The 16711-nt window shown below is 49.0% G+C and overlaps 1 protein-coding gene across 2 annotated transcripts in view; it reads right to left on the bottom strand.

Moving 5' to 3' along the window:
• Positions 1-16711, bottom strand: part of adss1 (adenylosuccinate synthase 1) — a 79193-nt gene that overhangs the window by 38285 nt on the left and 24197 nt on the right. For both annotated transcript variants that reach the window (XM_086003107.1, XM_086003106.1), the window contains exons 4-5: positions 8475-8525; positions 8241-8307 (exon numbers count right to left, since the gene is read on the bottom strand). In XM_086003107.1, coding sequence (XP_085859233.1) covers positions 8241-8307; positions 8475-8525 — 118 coding nt within the window. The remainder of the gene's footprint in view (positions 1-8240; positions 8308-8474; positions 8526-16711) is intronic.

Below are 16711 nucleotides of genomic sequence, written 5' to 3'. Positions count from 1 at the left end.
CCAGCCGGGACGCAGCAGGCCCCCAACACCGCCTCATCTGATACCCGCAGCGACACACCGACCCCTACGCTGGCCTCCGTTACGCTGGACCAAGCGAGACCGCACCAACTGGCCCGGTCCACAATGGACATTAAGGTAAATGGTCACGAAACAACCTGCCTTTTTGACTCTGGGAGCACGGAGAGCTTCATCCACCCCGACACGGTGCGGCGTTGCTCTCTCCCAGTCCTGCCTGCGCACCAGCGGATTTCTATGGCCTCCGAGTCCCAGTCGGCGGACATTGGCGGCTACTGCGTGGTGACACTCTTAGTAGACGGGACTGTGTACGATAATTTTAAACTTCTGGTCCTGCCCCACCTCTGCGCTGCCGTTCTACTGGGGTTAGATTTTCAGTGCCACCTTAAAAGTGTTACGATGGCATACGGTGGACCCCTTCCCCCACTCACAGTCCGCAGCCAGCAGCTTCCAAATTGCCCGCCGCGCACCAGGTGCAACCTCTCCACACTCAGAGTCACCCCCCCCCCCCCCACTGTTTGCTAACCTCACCCCCGACTGTAAGCCCATCGCCACAAAGAGCAGGCGATACAGTGCCGGGGACAGGGTTTTCATTAAAACCAAAGTGGAGCGGCTCCTGAAGGAGGGGATTATTGAGGGCAGCACCAGCCCCTGGCGAGCCCAGGTTGTGGTCGTTAAGACCGGCGAGAAGCAGCGCCTGGTCATCGACTACAGCCAGACAATAAATCGCTACACCCTGCTGGACGCTTACCCATTCCCCCGCATAGCTGATATGGTCAACCAGATCGCGCAGTACCGCGTCTTCTCGACCATTGACCTGAAATCAGCGTACCACCAGCTCCCTATCCGCCCTGAGGACCGCCAGTATACTGCCTTTGAGGCAAACGGCCGCCTCTATCACTTCCTTAGGGTTCCCTTTGGCGTCACCAACGGGGTCTCCGTCTTCCAAAGGGAGATGGACCGGATGGTCGATAAAATGCGTTGCAGGCCACTTTCCCATATCTGGACAATGTGACCATCTGCGGCCATGACTTGCAGGACCATGACGCAAACCTCGAAAAATTCCTCTGCACCGCCCAACTCCTGAACCTGACAAGGAGAAGTGCATATTCCGCACAACCCGCCTCGCCATCCTTGGCTGTGTTGTGGAACACGGAGTCATCGGTCCCGACCCCGACCGGATGCGTCCCCTTATGGAACTCCCACTGCCCCAAGGCCCTGAAGAGGTGCCTAGGGTTTTTCTCCTATTACGCCCAGTGGGTCCCCTATGCGGACAAGGCCCGTCCGCTGATCAAGTTCACCTCTTTTCCCTTGACGGCAGAGGCCCGCTTAGCCTTCCACCGTATCAAGGAAGACATTGCCAAAGCCACCATGCACGCAGTGGACGAATCCATCCCCTTCCAGGTGGAAAGCGACGCGGCCGACTTTGCCCTGGCCGCTACCCTTAATCAGGCGGGGAGACCCGTGGCCTTCTTTTCACGAACCCTCCCGGGCCCGGAGACCAGACACTCCGCTGTTGAGAAGGAGGCCCAGGCTATTGTGGAGGCTGTGCGTCATTGGAGGCACTACCTGGCCGGAAAACGATTTACCCTGCTCACTGACCAGCATTCAGTTGCTTTTATGTTTAACAACAAGCAGAGGGGCAAAATCAAAAACGACAAGATCTTGAGGTGGAGAATCGAACTTTCCACCTACAATTACGAGATCTTGTACCGGCCCGGGAAGCTCAATGAACCCCCGGATGCTCTATCGCGTGGCACCTGCGCCAGCGCGCAGATCGATAGACTGCGGGCCCTCCACAATGACCTCTGCCACCCGGGGGTCACCAGGTTCTTCCACTTCATCAAGGCCCGCAACCTGCCTTACTCCATTGAGGAGGTCAGGACCATGACCAGGAACTGCCAAGTCTGCGCTGAGTGCAAACCGCACTTTTATAGGCCAGACAGGGCTCACCTGATAAAAGCCACTCGCCCCTTCGAGCACCTGAGCGTTGATTTTAAAGGGCCTCTCCCCTCCTCCGACCGCAATGTGTACTTCCTCAACATTATTGATGAGTACTCCCGTTTGCCATCCCCTGCCCGGACATGACCAGTGCCACGGTCATTAAATGTCTGAACGACCTCTTCACCCTGTTCGGTTTCCCCAGCTATATCCATAGCGACCGGGGCTCATCGTTTATGAGCGACGAACTCCGCCAGTACCTGCTCGCTAGGGGTATTGCCACAAGCAGGACCACCAGTTACAACCCCTGGGGGAACGGACAGGTGGAAAAAGAGAGAATGCGACAGTTTCGAAGGCCGCCCTGCTAGCCTTAAAGTCTAGGGGCCTTCCGACCTCCCGCTGGCAGGATGTGCTCCCCGATGCGCTCCACTCTATTCGGTCACTGCTCTGCACTGCCACTAACGCCACCCCTCATGAGAAAATGTTTGTCTTCCCAAGGAAGTCCACATCGGGGACATCGCTACCGCCATGGCTGACGTCCCCAGGGCCGGTCCTACTGAGAAGACACGCGAGGACCCATAAAACGGACCCCCTGGTCGAGAGGGTCGACCTCCTCCACGCCAACCCCCAGTATGCTTACATTGCGTACCCAGACGGGCGGGAGGACACAGTCTCCATACGAGACCTCGCACCCTCAGGGGCCCCAGTAACCCACTACCCCCCCCCACGATCCAATATCCAACCCCAGTAGACGGCACGCCTGGGCCCCGCGACCCGCTCGACACCCACGAGGACTACACACCAGTGCCCCAGCCTATGCGGGACTCGACGCCGGAAGCTTCACTACCCCTGCCGTCGCCACGTCGATCACAGTGGCAGACAAGACCTCCGGAGAGACTCCAATACACAAACTTTTAATACACTTCACCCCGCCGGACTCATTTTGATTGATAGCGCATCAGTAATCTGTTGTTTCAGTTGCAGTTGGAACCACGTTGAGTAAACACCTGTTGTACCGTTCTCTGCAGTCCTTTTCTTATTATTACACGGACGTAACAGTGGCGACGAGCAAGTTCGAACCTACCTGCAACTCTGCATCACCTCCCAGGGATTCGCTCCTGGAGAACAGTGGAAGAAGGTAGAGTCCAGAAGCACGGGCGTCGACCACGGGCAACCGCCCAGTCATCCAGCGGAGATTTGAGCATCGCAGGGGAGGCTGTCGAGAGCCAGGCTTGACTTTCCAGTCACGGTGGTCCAGCGAAACGGGCTGGCAACAGGTACTGCGCAGACCCTTCCCGGACAGCGACGGGCTAGAACCCGACCGAGCGGCACAGAAATAGGCCGAGCAGCGTCGACGGGGGAGAGAGAGAGGGCAGAGCGCACAGGGCGCAGCCGGTGTTCAGGACCGAGCGGCGTCAACGGGGGAGAGAGGTGAGAGAGAGCAGAGCGCAGCCGGTGGTCAAGGGCCGAGCGGCGTCAACGGGGGAAAAGAGGCGAGAGAGAGCAGAGCGCAGCCGGTGGTCAAGGGCCGAGCAGCGTCAACGGGGGAGAGCGGCGCGCAGGAAAACGCGAGGCGCTGCCATTGCCACGAGGACCGCAGAGAACGGCGTTGGCAGCAGCGCAGGAGCAGCGCACGAAACCCACAGGGCGTCGCCATTTGCCACGAGGACTGCCGAGAGCGGCGTTGGCAGAAGCGCGGGAGACGCCATTTTAAGCCAGTCTAACCACACCCAAAAATGCCGAAGAGTGGCAGTATCACAGCGTTCGACAATGAAGTCGAAGATTGGACGACATATGTCGAACGCATAGAAGTATACTGCAAGGCGAATGAAGTGCCAGATGACAAGAAAGCGCTGGTATTGTTGAATTCAATGGGTGCAAAATGTATGGCTTACTACGAAACCTAGTAACCCCAGAGAAGCCAGTAGAAAAGGATTTTGAAAACAGTGTCAATCCTACAGGACCACTTAAACCCCACACCGCTGCTGATAGCAGAAAGATTTAAGTTTCACAAAAGGAACCAGCATAAAGATGAAAGTAATGCTGAGTATTTAACGGAACTGCACAAGCTATCGAAACACTGCCAGTTTGGAATGGGACTAGCAGATACTTTAAGGGACAAGTTTGTGTGTGGGCTTCAAAGTGAAGGCACCCAGAAACGGCTTCTATCAGAAAAGGATCTTACGCTGGACAAGGCTTTCAGCATTGCAGTATCACACGAAGCAGCAGCACGGGGCGCTACAGAGATACAACGGAGACCGCAAGAATATGGCACAAATGAAATGTCATACGGAACAGTGAAGTGCTATCGCTGCGGCAGAACAACACACGACCATAATGATTGCTGGTTCAAGGACAAAGTGTGCAGACAGTGTGGAAAAGTAGGACACATAGCAAGAGTCTGCAGGTCGGGAAAGAAAACCAGCAGCAAGAAATCTCCACAGGAGAAGCACAAGAAGGTACATAAGGTGACGGAGAGTGGTTCAGACGAACAGAAGAGTGATACAGACTCCGGAAGCAAGGAGCTGGGTTGTCTGAAACTACAAAGTGTGATCAAAACGGAGGATCACCAAACTATCTGGGTCACGCTCAAGATAGCAGGAGTCCAAGTGAAAATGGAATTGGACACAGGATCAGCCCTAACAGTCATAAACCGAAGGGACTACAAGCGGCTATTCTCACATATACCCTTGAGAGATACAAAGATTGTCTTGAAGACGTACACGGGGCAAAAAGTCTACCCTAAAGGAAAAATAAGGGTGAACGTTATATATAACGGCAAGGAAACACCAAAAATGGACCTATATGTATTGCTAGATGGAGGACCACCACTACTAGGACGTGAATGGATCCGGAAGATACAGCTAGATTGGCATTCCATACAAGCACTGACTGTAGATGCTAAAAAGGATGACGACATCACACCTGGACGACTGTCAAAAATGCTAACTGATGCACAAGAAGTGTTCCAGCAGGGACTCAGAACACTAAAAGACATAACAGTGACGATCAAAAGAGAGGAAATTGCAAGCCCAGTTGCTTTTTTTTTTTTTTTTTTTTTTTTTTTAAGGCCAGACCGGTACCTTATGCGATCCGCCCAGCCGTCGAAGCATAGCTGGAAGGTTTGGAACGTTCAGGAGTACTGTCCAAAGTGGACTGCAGCGAGTGGGCTACACCCATCATTCCTGTAATGAAGAGGTCGTCGAGTAATACGCCTGGGGAACCAAAGAAGGTTTGCATCTGTGGGGACTTTAAGGTGACAGTGAACCCAGTCCTTCACACTGTACAATATCCGCTTCCGCGGATTGAAGATATTTTCGCCTCGCTATCTGGAGGGAAACGCTTCACTAAGATTGATCTGGCCCAGGCGTACCTGCAAATGGAGGTAGAAGATGCCTCGAAACAGTACCTCATGATCAACACTCAAAGGTCTCTACCAATACAACTGGCTGGTGTTCGGGGTAGCATCAGCTCTGGCTATTTGGCAAAGGGCAATGGAACAAGTCCTGCAAGGGATTCCAGGGACCCAGTGTTATTTGGACGACATCCTGGTCACAGGCGAAAATGACAGTGATCACCTTGCCAACCTGGAGCAGGTGCTCACTAGATTGAAGGAATATGGGCTCCGAGCTAATCGCCACAAATGCGAGTTTTTCCAAAAGCAGATCTCGTATTGTGGCCACGTTATTGATAAAGAGGGGTTACATAAGTCCCCTGAAAAGATTGAGGCAGTAGTCAAGGCTCCAGCACCGGAAAATGTGTCACAACTGAGGTCGTTCCTCGGGCTGGTGAACTACTACCATAAGTTCTTGCTGAATTTGTCTACCGTACTACACCCACTGAACACCCTACTGCAAACGGGGGTACCATGGAAGTGGAGTGACGAATGTAAACGAGCTTTCCAGAAGAGCAAAGCATTGATCACATCAAAAGAGGTGCTGGCTCATTTCAACCCAGCACTACCAATTCGGTTGGCGTGTGATGCATCACCCTATGGCATTGGAGCGGTGCTGTCACACAAATTCCCGGACGGCTCAGAGAGGCCAGTAGCCTTTGCGTCTCGGTCACTAACCTCAGCCGAGCGCAACTACGCCCAGATTGACAGGGAGGCCCTCAGCCTAGTGTGGGGAGTGAAAAAGTTCAATCACTATCTGCACGGGCAGAAGTTCACCTTGCTGACTGACCACCAACCACTTGTCTCCATCTTTAATCCAAAGAAGGGTGTTCCAGTGATGACTGCGCAACGGCTACAAAGATGGTCCCTTTTTCTAGGGGCGCACCAATATGAAATCGAGTATAAGGGCACGAAACAGCATGGAAACGCTGATGGGCTATCACGCCTGCCACTGCCTACTGCAGAGGAAGCACCAGCAGTGGATCCTGTCGAAATATTTCATTCGACTATAATTGAATGCTTGCCAGTAACTAACGCTGGTATAGAGAAGGAGACCCGAAATGACCCGACACTGTCTCGGGTATATGATTTGACGGTGAAGGGATGGCCAGCACATGGCGACTCACTGTTGCCAGCATTCTCATCCAGAAGAGAACAGCTGTCAGTATGCCAGGGGACAGTGATGTGTGGATCCCGAGTGGTAATTCCACCCAAGTTAAGGGAGAGAGTGCTCAATGAGCTTCACGAAGGTCATCTGGGAGGGGTGAAAATGAAAAGCCTTGCTAGGGCTTGTGTGGTGGCCGGGGATCAATTAGCAAATCGAGGACCTGACAAAGAGCTGCTCAGGATGCCAGAAGGTCCAAAATGCACCACCACCTGCCCCTCTACACCCATGGGAGTGGCCCTCATCTCCATGGCAACAGGTGCATATTGATTTTGCTGGTCCATTCATGGACTCAATGTTTTTAATAGCCGTGGATGTGCACTCGAAATGGCCTGGGGTGATCAAAATGTCCTCCACCACCACGGAGAAAACTATTGCAGTCCTACGGACCATTTTTGCCAGGAACGGCTTGCCAGAGCAGATTTGCTCTGATAACGGACCACAGTTTGTGTCCGAAGAGTTTCGAAGATTTATGAAAAGGAATGGGGTAAGGCATTACACATCCGCCCTGTATCATCCAGCCACAAATGGATTGGCGGAGAGGTTTGTACAAACCTTTAAAAAAGCAGTAAAGGCCATGTGCGATGACGGCATTCCACTGCAGCATAAGGTGGACAATTTCCTGTTAGCCTACAGAAATGCGACACATGCAGTCACCAACCAGGCCCCGGCCATGATGTTCTTCAGACGAGATCTCGATCTCGTCTGGAGTTGCTCAGACCAAATGTACGAAGAGATGTTGAGAGCAAGCAATTCCAGCACATCAATGAGAAGCCGACAAGGAGCTTCAATGTAGGGCAACCAGTCTTGGCCCGCGACTACCGAACAGAGAAATGGCAACCAGGAACGATATGCACACGGCAGGGGCCACTAATGTACACAGTGGACGTTGGGGAGAGCATCGTGAGACGCCATGCTGACCAGATCCTAGAGTCACAGGAACGAGTCAACCCCATGCCTCGCCCATACGTACCTGGTGATGAACCCGACGTACAGGTAGCATCTACCCCAGAAACAGTAGCATCGGAAGCTGATGAACCAACCGACGACAGGGGGCCAGAATCGCCTCCGCACCAAGAGCAAGACACTCGGGAAAGGCGCTATCCAGAAAGGATCAGGAAGCCTCCCCAAAGACTGAATTTATAAATAGACTATTTTCAGCTAATGTTGCATGTTAAAAGTGTTAATTGTAATTAGTTTGATATTTAATTGTTAAATGAGTGTTATGGTACTGTTAATCTAAAAGAGGAATTGTAATGTATGTACCTTTAAGGGGGGGGAACTACTTTCTGCAGCTCATGTATACTGTAGTACCGGCAGTGACCACACCTGTATATAACACTGAGTAGTAATCTGTTGTTTCAGTTGCAGTTTGAACCACGTTGAGTAAACACCTGTTGTACCGTTCTCTGCAGTCCTTTTCTTATTACACGGACTTAACAAAAACCACAGACATTATTTTAATGCCATTGTTGGCCAATATTTATATTTGCTGCTGGAAATACCCAGTGGTCAGAAAGACCTAGGAAAGCCCCCTCGCAAGGGGAATTTTGGTACCTCACACAGCACTGCCATCAATATCATTACCAGTGTGACTCTGATTAGTGCTTTAAACGTTAGAAGAAATCCTATAAAGTAAATGGAGTATAGGAGAGATTTTTAGTACTTGCTCCAACTTCTAATATCCGGTTACAGCACATAGTTAACACTGAGGAGCAGATTTACTTTTTTCCCTCTTGCTCTTGTCGCTGGATTTCTTGGAGTTCATCAACAGCCTGATGAAAATCAAACACTGTCAAATTAAACAGAAAAAAAAGTTGAGTTCAAAACATATGCCACACTGTAGGTGCATTTTCTGTTTTTCTTATATTTAGTCTGAGAGAAAACAGAAAAAATAATTCTGCACTTTTAAACGAACCGGATTTAAAAATGTTGCGGAGCAGCTTTATCATCACTTACCCAAGTGTGCTCTGTCTGAAATGATCAGCCTCTTCTCCCACTCTCTTAATCCTAATAAAAATACATATTAGCAAAGGCGATGAAAACAAAACTGGAGAGTTAGAAGCATTGATAGGTCGGTAAATTCCTCAGAGCAGTTCCCACACTGCTGAAGTAATGCCGGCTGAGCGGGAGCAGCACCAAGGAATTCCATGGCCATGGTAGCTATAATAGAGGCAGGAGTTTGGACAGGACTGGGAAATTTGTCCTGGTTATAATGTTTTCAGAGATTTTTTTTTATTCGTTCCTAGGATGTGGTTTGACTGATTTATTGCCCATCCCTAATTGCCCTCGAGAAGGTGGTGGTGAACCGCCGCCTTGAACCGCTGCAATCTGTGTGGTGAAGGCACTCCCACAGTGCTGTTGGGGAGGGAGTTCCAGGAATTTGACCCGGAGACTATGAAGGAATGGTGATTTATTTCCAAGTCAGGATGGAGTGTAGCCATGCGCCTGCTGCCCTTGTCTTTCTAGGTGGTAGAGGTCGCGGTTTGGGAGGTGCTGACGAAGATAGGGAGGTAGAAAAAGGGTGTGATGTTGCAGTGTTAATAAAGAATTCTTTCATAGTTCTAGAACATAAGGTTGTCCTAACCGATAGCATTAAGACAGAATCTATATGGATACAGTTAAGAAATAAGAAGGGAAATGGTACAATTCCTGATATGCATTCTCATGGCCATTGACTGATTATTGATGCTTCACAGAATGAGGCCATTCGGCCCATCTTGTCCGTGCCAGCCGACAAAGAGCTATCCACCCTAATCCCACTTTCCAGCACTTGGTCCATAGCCTTGTAGGTTATGGCACTTCACGTGCATATCCAAGTACTTCTTAAATGTGATGAGGGTCTCTGGGTCTACCACCCTTTCAGGCAATGAGTTCCAGATCCCCACCACCCTCTGGTGAAAAAGTTTCTCCTCAAATTCCCTCTAAACCCCCGACCAATTACTTAAAATCTATGCCCCCTGGTTATTGACCTTTCTGCTAAGGAAAATAGGTCCTTTCTATTCACTCCATCTAGGCCCCTTATAATTTTATACACCTCAATTAAGTCTCCCCTCAGCCTCCTCTGTTCCAAAGGGAGCAGCGGTAGCAGAGAGGAGGTGAGCCCGGTATAAAAACCGGCGCGAAGACCGAGGCCCGACCAGTTCCAGGGAGCAGCGGCAGCAGAGAGGAGGTGAGCCCGGTATAAAAACCGGCGCAAAGACCGAGGCATACCAAATCAACAGCAGAGGAGAGAGGTAAAAAGTAATCAGAGTGTGACGTCACCAGGGAGCAGGTAAGTGATTGGTTGGTGAGTATTTCTCTCTTTTCAATACAAGCTTGACTTCTGTGGTGTTAAATTTCTAGGGTCTCTGGTGTAGTGGGGACAGTTGGTAAATAAAGCGCCCTAGAGTATACCTGTAACTGGGGTATTGAATAAATTTTTAAATTAATTAAAGGAGTAAGTCATGGCAGGAGAGCTCAGACCCGTGTTCTGCTCCTCTTGCTCCATGTGGGAAATCAGGGACGCTGCCAGTGTCCCTGACGACCATGTGTGCGGGAAATGCATCCAGCTGCAGCTACTTGTAGACCGCATTGCGGCGCTCGAGCTGCGGGTGGTTGAATTTTGGAGCATGCGCGATGCTGAGAGGGTCGTGGATAGCACGTTTAGCGAGTTGTTCACGCCTCAGGGTAGGGCTGCACAGGGGGTGACCATCAGGCGGAGCAACAGAGGCAGGCAGGAAGTGCAGGGAACCCCTGCGGACATCCCCCTTTCAAACAAGTATACCAAGTTGGATACTGTTGAGGGGGATGACTCACCAGGGGAAGGCAGCAGCAGCCAGCTTCCTGGCACCAGGGACGCTTCTGCTGCTCAGAAAGGGAGGAAAAAGAGTGGGAGAGCAATAGTGGTAGGGGATTCTATCGTAAGGGGAACAGATAGGCATTTCTGTGGACGCAAACGTGACTCCAGGATGGTTTGTTGCCTCCCTGGGGCCAGGGTCTGGGATGTCACTGAGCGGCTACAGGGCATTCTTAAGGGGGAGGGTGAGCAGGCAGAGGTCGTGGTCCACATTGGGACCAACGACATAGGAAGGAAGGGGGATGAGGTCCTGCATCAAGAATTTAGGGAGCTAGGTAACAGATTAAAGAGCAGGACCTCAAAGGTTGTAATCTCTGGATTACTCCCAGTGCCACGTGCTAGTAAGTATAGGAATGGGAGGATAGAGCTAAATGCGTGGCTAAAGAGTTGGTGTAGGGGGGAGGGTTTTACTTTCCTGGATCACTGGGCCTGCTTCTGGGAAAGGTGGGACTTGTACAAGTCGGACGGGTTGCACTTGAACCAGAGCAGGACAAATATCCTTGCGGGGAGGTTTGCTAGCACTGTTGGGGAGGGGTTTAAACTAACTTGGCAGGGGGATGGGATACAGAGGGGAGCTGAAATAGGGGGTGATGTGCTGCCAATTATAGAGAAAAAAACAAGTCAGCTTGGTAGACAGGGCAAATATATAAGGGCAAGGCTGGATGGCATCTATTTTAATGCAAGGAGTCTTGCAAATAAGGTGGATGAACTGAAGGTGTTGATAAACACATGGGAGTATGATATTGTTGCTATCACGGAGACATGGTTGAGGGAGGGGCAAGACTGGCAGCTCAATATTCCGGGGTACAGAATCTTCAGGCGAGACAGAGGGGGAGGTATAAGAGGGGGTGTCGCAATATTAATTAAGGAGTCAATTACTGCAGTAAGGAGGGATGATATATTAGCAGGGTCCTCTAATGAGGCCATATGGGTGGAGCTTAAAAACAAAAAGGGGGCAAGCACTTTGCTGGGAGTGTACTATAGGCCTCCAAACAGTCAGGGGGAGATAGAGGAACAGATATGTAGGCAAATCTCAGAGAAATGTGCAAATAATAGGGTAATAATAATGGGGGATTTCAACTTCCCCAATATTAACTGGGATAGTCAGAGTGTGAAAGGCTCAGAGGGTGTAGAATTCTTAAAGTGCATCCAGGAGAGCTTTTTGAGCCAGCATGTAGAAAGTCCTACAAGAGAGGGGGCGGTACTGGACCTAATTCTAGGGAATGTGGCCGGCCAAGTGGAAAAAGTGCTAGTAGGTGAGCACTTTGGTGATAGTGACCATAATATGGTAAGATTTAAGGTGGTCATGGAAAAGGACAGGGATGGGCCGGAAATAAAGGTTCTAAATTGGGGGAAGGCCGATTTTAATAGGATAAGGCAGGATCTGGCCAAAATGGACTGGGATCAGCTACTTGTAGGAAAATCCGCATCGGAGCAATGGGAGGCTTTCAGAAGGGAGATTGAGATCATACAATGGCAACATGTTCCCATAAAGGTCAAGAGTGGTTCCAAAAACCACAGGGAACCTTGGATGTCGGGATATACGAGAATGGATTAGGAAAAAAAGGAGGGCTTTTGGTAGATACAAAAGGCTAAAGACGGAGGAAGCCCTAGAGGAGTACAAAAAGTGCAGGGGGATACTTAAAAAAGAAATTAGGAGATCAAGGAGGGGCCATGAAATAACACTGGCGAGCAAAATAAAGGAAAATCCGAAGATGTTTTATAAGTATATTAAGGGTAAGAGGATAACTAGGGAGAAAATAGGGCCCATTAGGGACAAAAGTGGCAATGTGTGTGTGGAGCCGGAAGATGTAGGAGGGGTTCTAAATGAAATTTTTGCATCTGTTTTCACTATGGAGAAGGACGATGTAGACATGGAAATAGGGCGGGGGGACTGTGATATGCTCGAACATATTAACATCGAGAGGGAGGAGGTATTGGCGGTTTTAGCTGGCCTAAAAATGGATAAATCCCCAGGCCCGGATGAAATGTATCCCAGGCTGCTGTGTGAGGCAAAGGAAGAGATTGCGGGGGCTCTAACACATATATTCAGGACCTCTCTGGCCACAGGGGATGTGCCAGAGGACTGGAGAACCGCTAATGTAGTACCATTATTCAAGAAGGGTAGTAGGGAAAAACCGGGGAACTACAGGCCAGTGAGCCTAACATCAGTGGTAGGAAAATTATTGGAAAAAATTCTGAGGGACAAAATTTGTCTCCACTTGGAGAGGCAAGGATTAATCAGGGATAGTCAACATGGCTTTGTCAAGGGAAGATCATGTCTGACTAATTTGATTGAATTTTTTGAGGGGGTGACTAGGTGTGTGGATGAGGGTAACGCAGTGGATGTGGTATACATGGATTTCAGTAAGGCCTTCGATAAAGTCCCACACAGGAGACTGGTCAAGAAGGTAAGAGCCCATGGAATCCAGGGTGCCTTGGCACATTGGATACAAAACTGGCTTAGTGGCAGAAGGCAGAGGGTGATGGTCGAAGGTTGTTTTTGTGACTGGAAGCCTGTGGCCAGTGGGGTACCACAGGGATCGGTGCTGGGTCCCTTGCTGTTTGTGGTCTACATTAATGACTTGGATATGAATGTAAAAGGTATGATCAGTAAGTTCGCGGATGATACAAAAATTGGTAGGGTGGTAAATAGCGAGGAGGGTAGCCTCAGTCTGCAGGACGACATAGATGGGTTGGTCAGATGGGCGGAACAGTGGCAAATGGAATTTAACCCGGAAAAGTGCGAGGTGATGCACTTTGGGGGGACTAACAAGGCAAGGGAATACACAATGAATGGAAAGACCCTAGGCAAGATGGAGGGTCAGAGGGATCTGGGTGTGCAAGTACACAGATCCCTGAAGGCGGCGGAACAGGTGGATAAGGTGGTTAAAAAAAGCATATGGGATACTTGCCTTCATTAGCCGAGGCATTGAATATAAGAGCAAGGAGGTTATGATGGAGCTGTATAAAACACTGGTTAGGCCACAGCTGGAATACTGTGTGCAGTTCTGGTCGCCACACTACAGGAAGGATGTGATCGCGTTAGAGAGGGTGCAGAGGAGGTTCACCAGGATGTTACCAGGGCTGGAGCGCTTCAGCTATGAAGAGAGACTGGGCAGATTGGGTTTGTTTTCCTTGGAGCAGAGGAGGCTGAGGGGGGACATGATTGAGGTGTACAAAATTATGAGGGGCATAGAAAGGATGGATACTGAAGAGCTTTTTCCCTTAGTAGAGGGGTCAATAACTAGGGGGCATAGATTCAAGGTAAAGGGTGGGAGGTTTAGAGGGGATTTGAGAAAGAACTTTTTCACCCAGAGGGTGGTTGGAGTCTGGAACTCACTGCCTGAAAGGGTTGTGGAGGCAGAAACCCTCAACATTTAAGAAGCATTTGGATGAGCACTTGAAATGCCATAGCATACAAGGCTACGGGCCAAATGCTGGAATATGGGATTAGATTAGACAGGGCTTGATGGCCGGCGCGGACACGATGGGCCAAAGGGCCTCTATCCTGACTATGACTATGACAACCCCAGCCTATCCAATCTTTCCTCATAGCTTGTTATAGACTGCAAGATGAAGGAGCTCATTGTGATAAAGACTCTGGAAATAAATTACTAAGGCTTCTGAAACAGTCTGTTTAATGGGGGGAACTTTAATTTACCAAGAATTAACTGGCTTAATTGTGAGCCATCCAACGTTGAAGGCAGCACTCCTGAATGAATCATACAAGACTGTTTTCTGACTCAGTGGCTTAGAACAATCCTTGTGCCAAAACAGGTGTGCCCAAGGCCCACCTGACATTGGGCCTCGGGCCTCGTTTACATAAGACCAGAGAGCTGAAGATACCTGCTGGGGTCATACGTTTGAATTACAGAAGGGTAGAACTAGGTTAGATGTTCGGAGGTACTTCTTTTCCCCAGAGTATAGTAGACCTACGGAACAAGCTGCCGGCTCGTGTGGATTCACTGCATTCCTTGAAAGGAGAGCTGGACCAGTTTGAGGTTTTTCTCTGGGGCCTGGTAAACCCACCTGGGAATGGCTGTGGTAATCTGCCTTCTGAGAGTCTGGATCAACGGAGGGACAGATGCTGAGCTGTGACATCTGCTGCAAGACACCAGCGGCTACAGTGCAGCACAGAGCTTGCACTCGTGCAGGGACAGTAATGGTCAGCTGAGGCCTAAAATTTGGCTCCACATTCTTGCAAACATGCTGCAGCGCTCACCTACGGGATGGTGCTATAGAGCGGCACAGAGGAAATCTGTGCTTGCAAGCATCTAATGCAGCACCACCTCAACTTCAGCAGCTAAAAAGAGGAGGCCACTTGCTGGGCTACATCTATGGGTCCCTTTCCCTTCATCCTGGCCTGCCACTTAATCCCATGCCCCTTCAGCCTTTGCAAAGGTTGCTGATAGGTTGAGTTGTCTTTTAACGATCTCCAGAAGCTTTCAAAATTTTTGACCCCTTCCTTATGACACCACTTTAATTGTCCCCATCCCTTTAAATTTGACTTAACACACAATTTTTGTCTCTTACTAGTGGTATCATCCCTAGAGCCAACAGAGTTTACACTTGGAATTGTGAATTATTATGCAAATAAGATTAGACATGAAAATTATCTGCTATTAACACTTAGGATTCTGGCAGGTCTTTTAAAGCAAGGCAAAACTAGAACTTTTTTACACCTGAAGACAAAAATCACCCTGTGAGTGGTATCAAAAAGATAAATTCAGAACACTACTTCAAACTAAACCACGAGAGTAGGGCAAGGGATACAAGTTGATGTTAGTGAAAAGCAAATTTACAACTAATACAAATATACAAAAATGATGGACAGGATAAGACCAGCTGGTCTATTGAGCCTGTCCCATATGGTTATGCTGCAATTAGGCATCATGACCCCCAATATTCCCACACAACAGCAGCCACAATGTCCTGGGTGAGGCAAAAAAACATTAAAAACACCCTACGCTAATGCAAGGAAAAAATGAATTATGGGAATTTTTGCAGGAAGTCAAGAAGTTCTACTTCAGACAAAGAATGATCAACACATGGAATGGACTTATGAGTAGGGTCCTGAAATCATTTAATAGTTGGATGCTGTGATGGGAAGGACTGCAGGGTCTCCTCGGATGGATGAGCTAAGATGGGTTGCATCTCATCTGTATCTACTTTGTGACTGGGTTCAAAAGAAGTAGAGAAAACAAGTTGGACAACTCCCTGTGGGGGAAGGTTTAAACTAATTTGGCAGAGGGAGGGGCACCAGGATGAAGCATTAGAGGAGAAGCAAGGTACATAGAGAACTGGAGAGACAAGCAGCATTAGAGTAAAAAATAGTTCAGAAATAGGAGAGATCAGACAGAGGGTGAATGTGAGACAGTCGAAGATGGGTTTGGAGTGCATGTGCGGAAATGCACGGAGCGTGATAACACACAAGCACAAGTAGCCATGTGGGGTTATGATATCGTGGCAATAACAGGGACCTGGCTCAAAGAAGGGGAGGATTGGAAACTTAATATTCCTGAGTGTTCAGGTAAGATAGAAAAGTTAAAAAGGGCAGGGTGGTGTGGCAGTATTGGAAAGGAATGATGTAGTTGAGGGGTCAAAGACAGAATCTATTTGGTTAGAATTAAGGAACAATAGAGGAGCTATTATGCTACTGGGTGTATACTATAGGCCACCAAATAGTGGGAAGAAGATAGAGGAGAAAATTTGCATGCAAATTGCAAAAAGATGCAAGAACTATAGATTAGCAATAATGGGGACTTCAATTATCCTAATATAAACTGAGATAGTAACAGTGTAAAGGGCAAAGAGTGGGTGGAATTCCTGAAATGTGTACAAGAGAATATTCTTGCTCAGTAGGTTTCCAGCCCAACAAAGGAGGAAGCAATATGAGTTTAGTTCTGAGGAATGAAGTGGTATACACCACTGAAACATATGTTTCAGTGGGAGAGTATTTTGGGAACAGTAATCATATTATCAGGTTTAGAATAGTTATGGAAAAGGACAAAGAACAAAAAAAATTCAGGAATAAAAATACTTAACTGGAGGAGGGCTAATTTCAATGAGTTGAAAAGGGATCTGACCCAGGTGGATTGGAATCAAAGATTGGCAGGCAAAACAGTAACTGAGCGGAGGAGATAGTTCGGGTACAGATTAGACACATTCCCACAAGGGGTAAACAAAAGGGCATCCAAAGCTAGAGTTCCTTGGATGACTAAAGATATAGCGATTAAAATGAAACAGAAAAATGAGGCTTATGACAAACAATGTTCCCTTTAAGCTGGACCTCCTGCACAGCAGGCTCACTGGCTTTTCAAATGGGAAAAACCGCACATGCGCAGAATTTTGAATG

Source organism: Somniosus microcephalus, chromosome 12, assembly GCF_052327205.1.
Source record: "Somniosus microcephalus isolate GS21.2 chromosome 12, FLI_Smic_1.0, whole genome shotgun sequence".
Lineage (NCBI taxonomy): Eukaryota > Metazoa > Chordata > Chondrichthyes > Squaliformes > Somniosidae > Somniosus > Somniosus microcephalus.
Note: the sequence above shows the minus strand (reverse complement) of the source record. Positions and strands in the feature narration are given on the sequence as shown.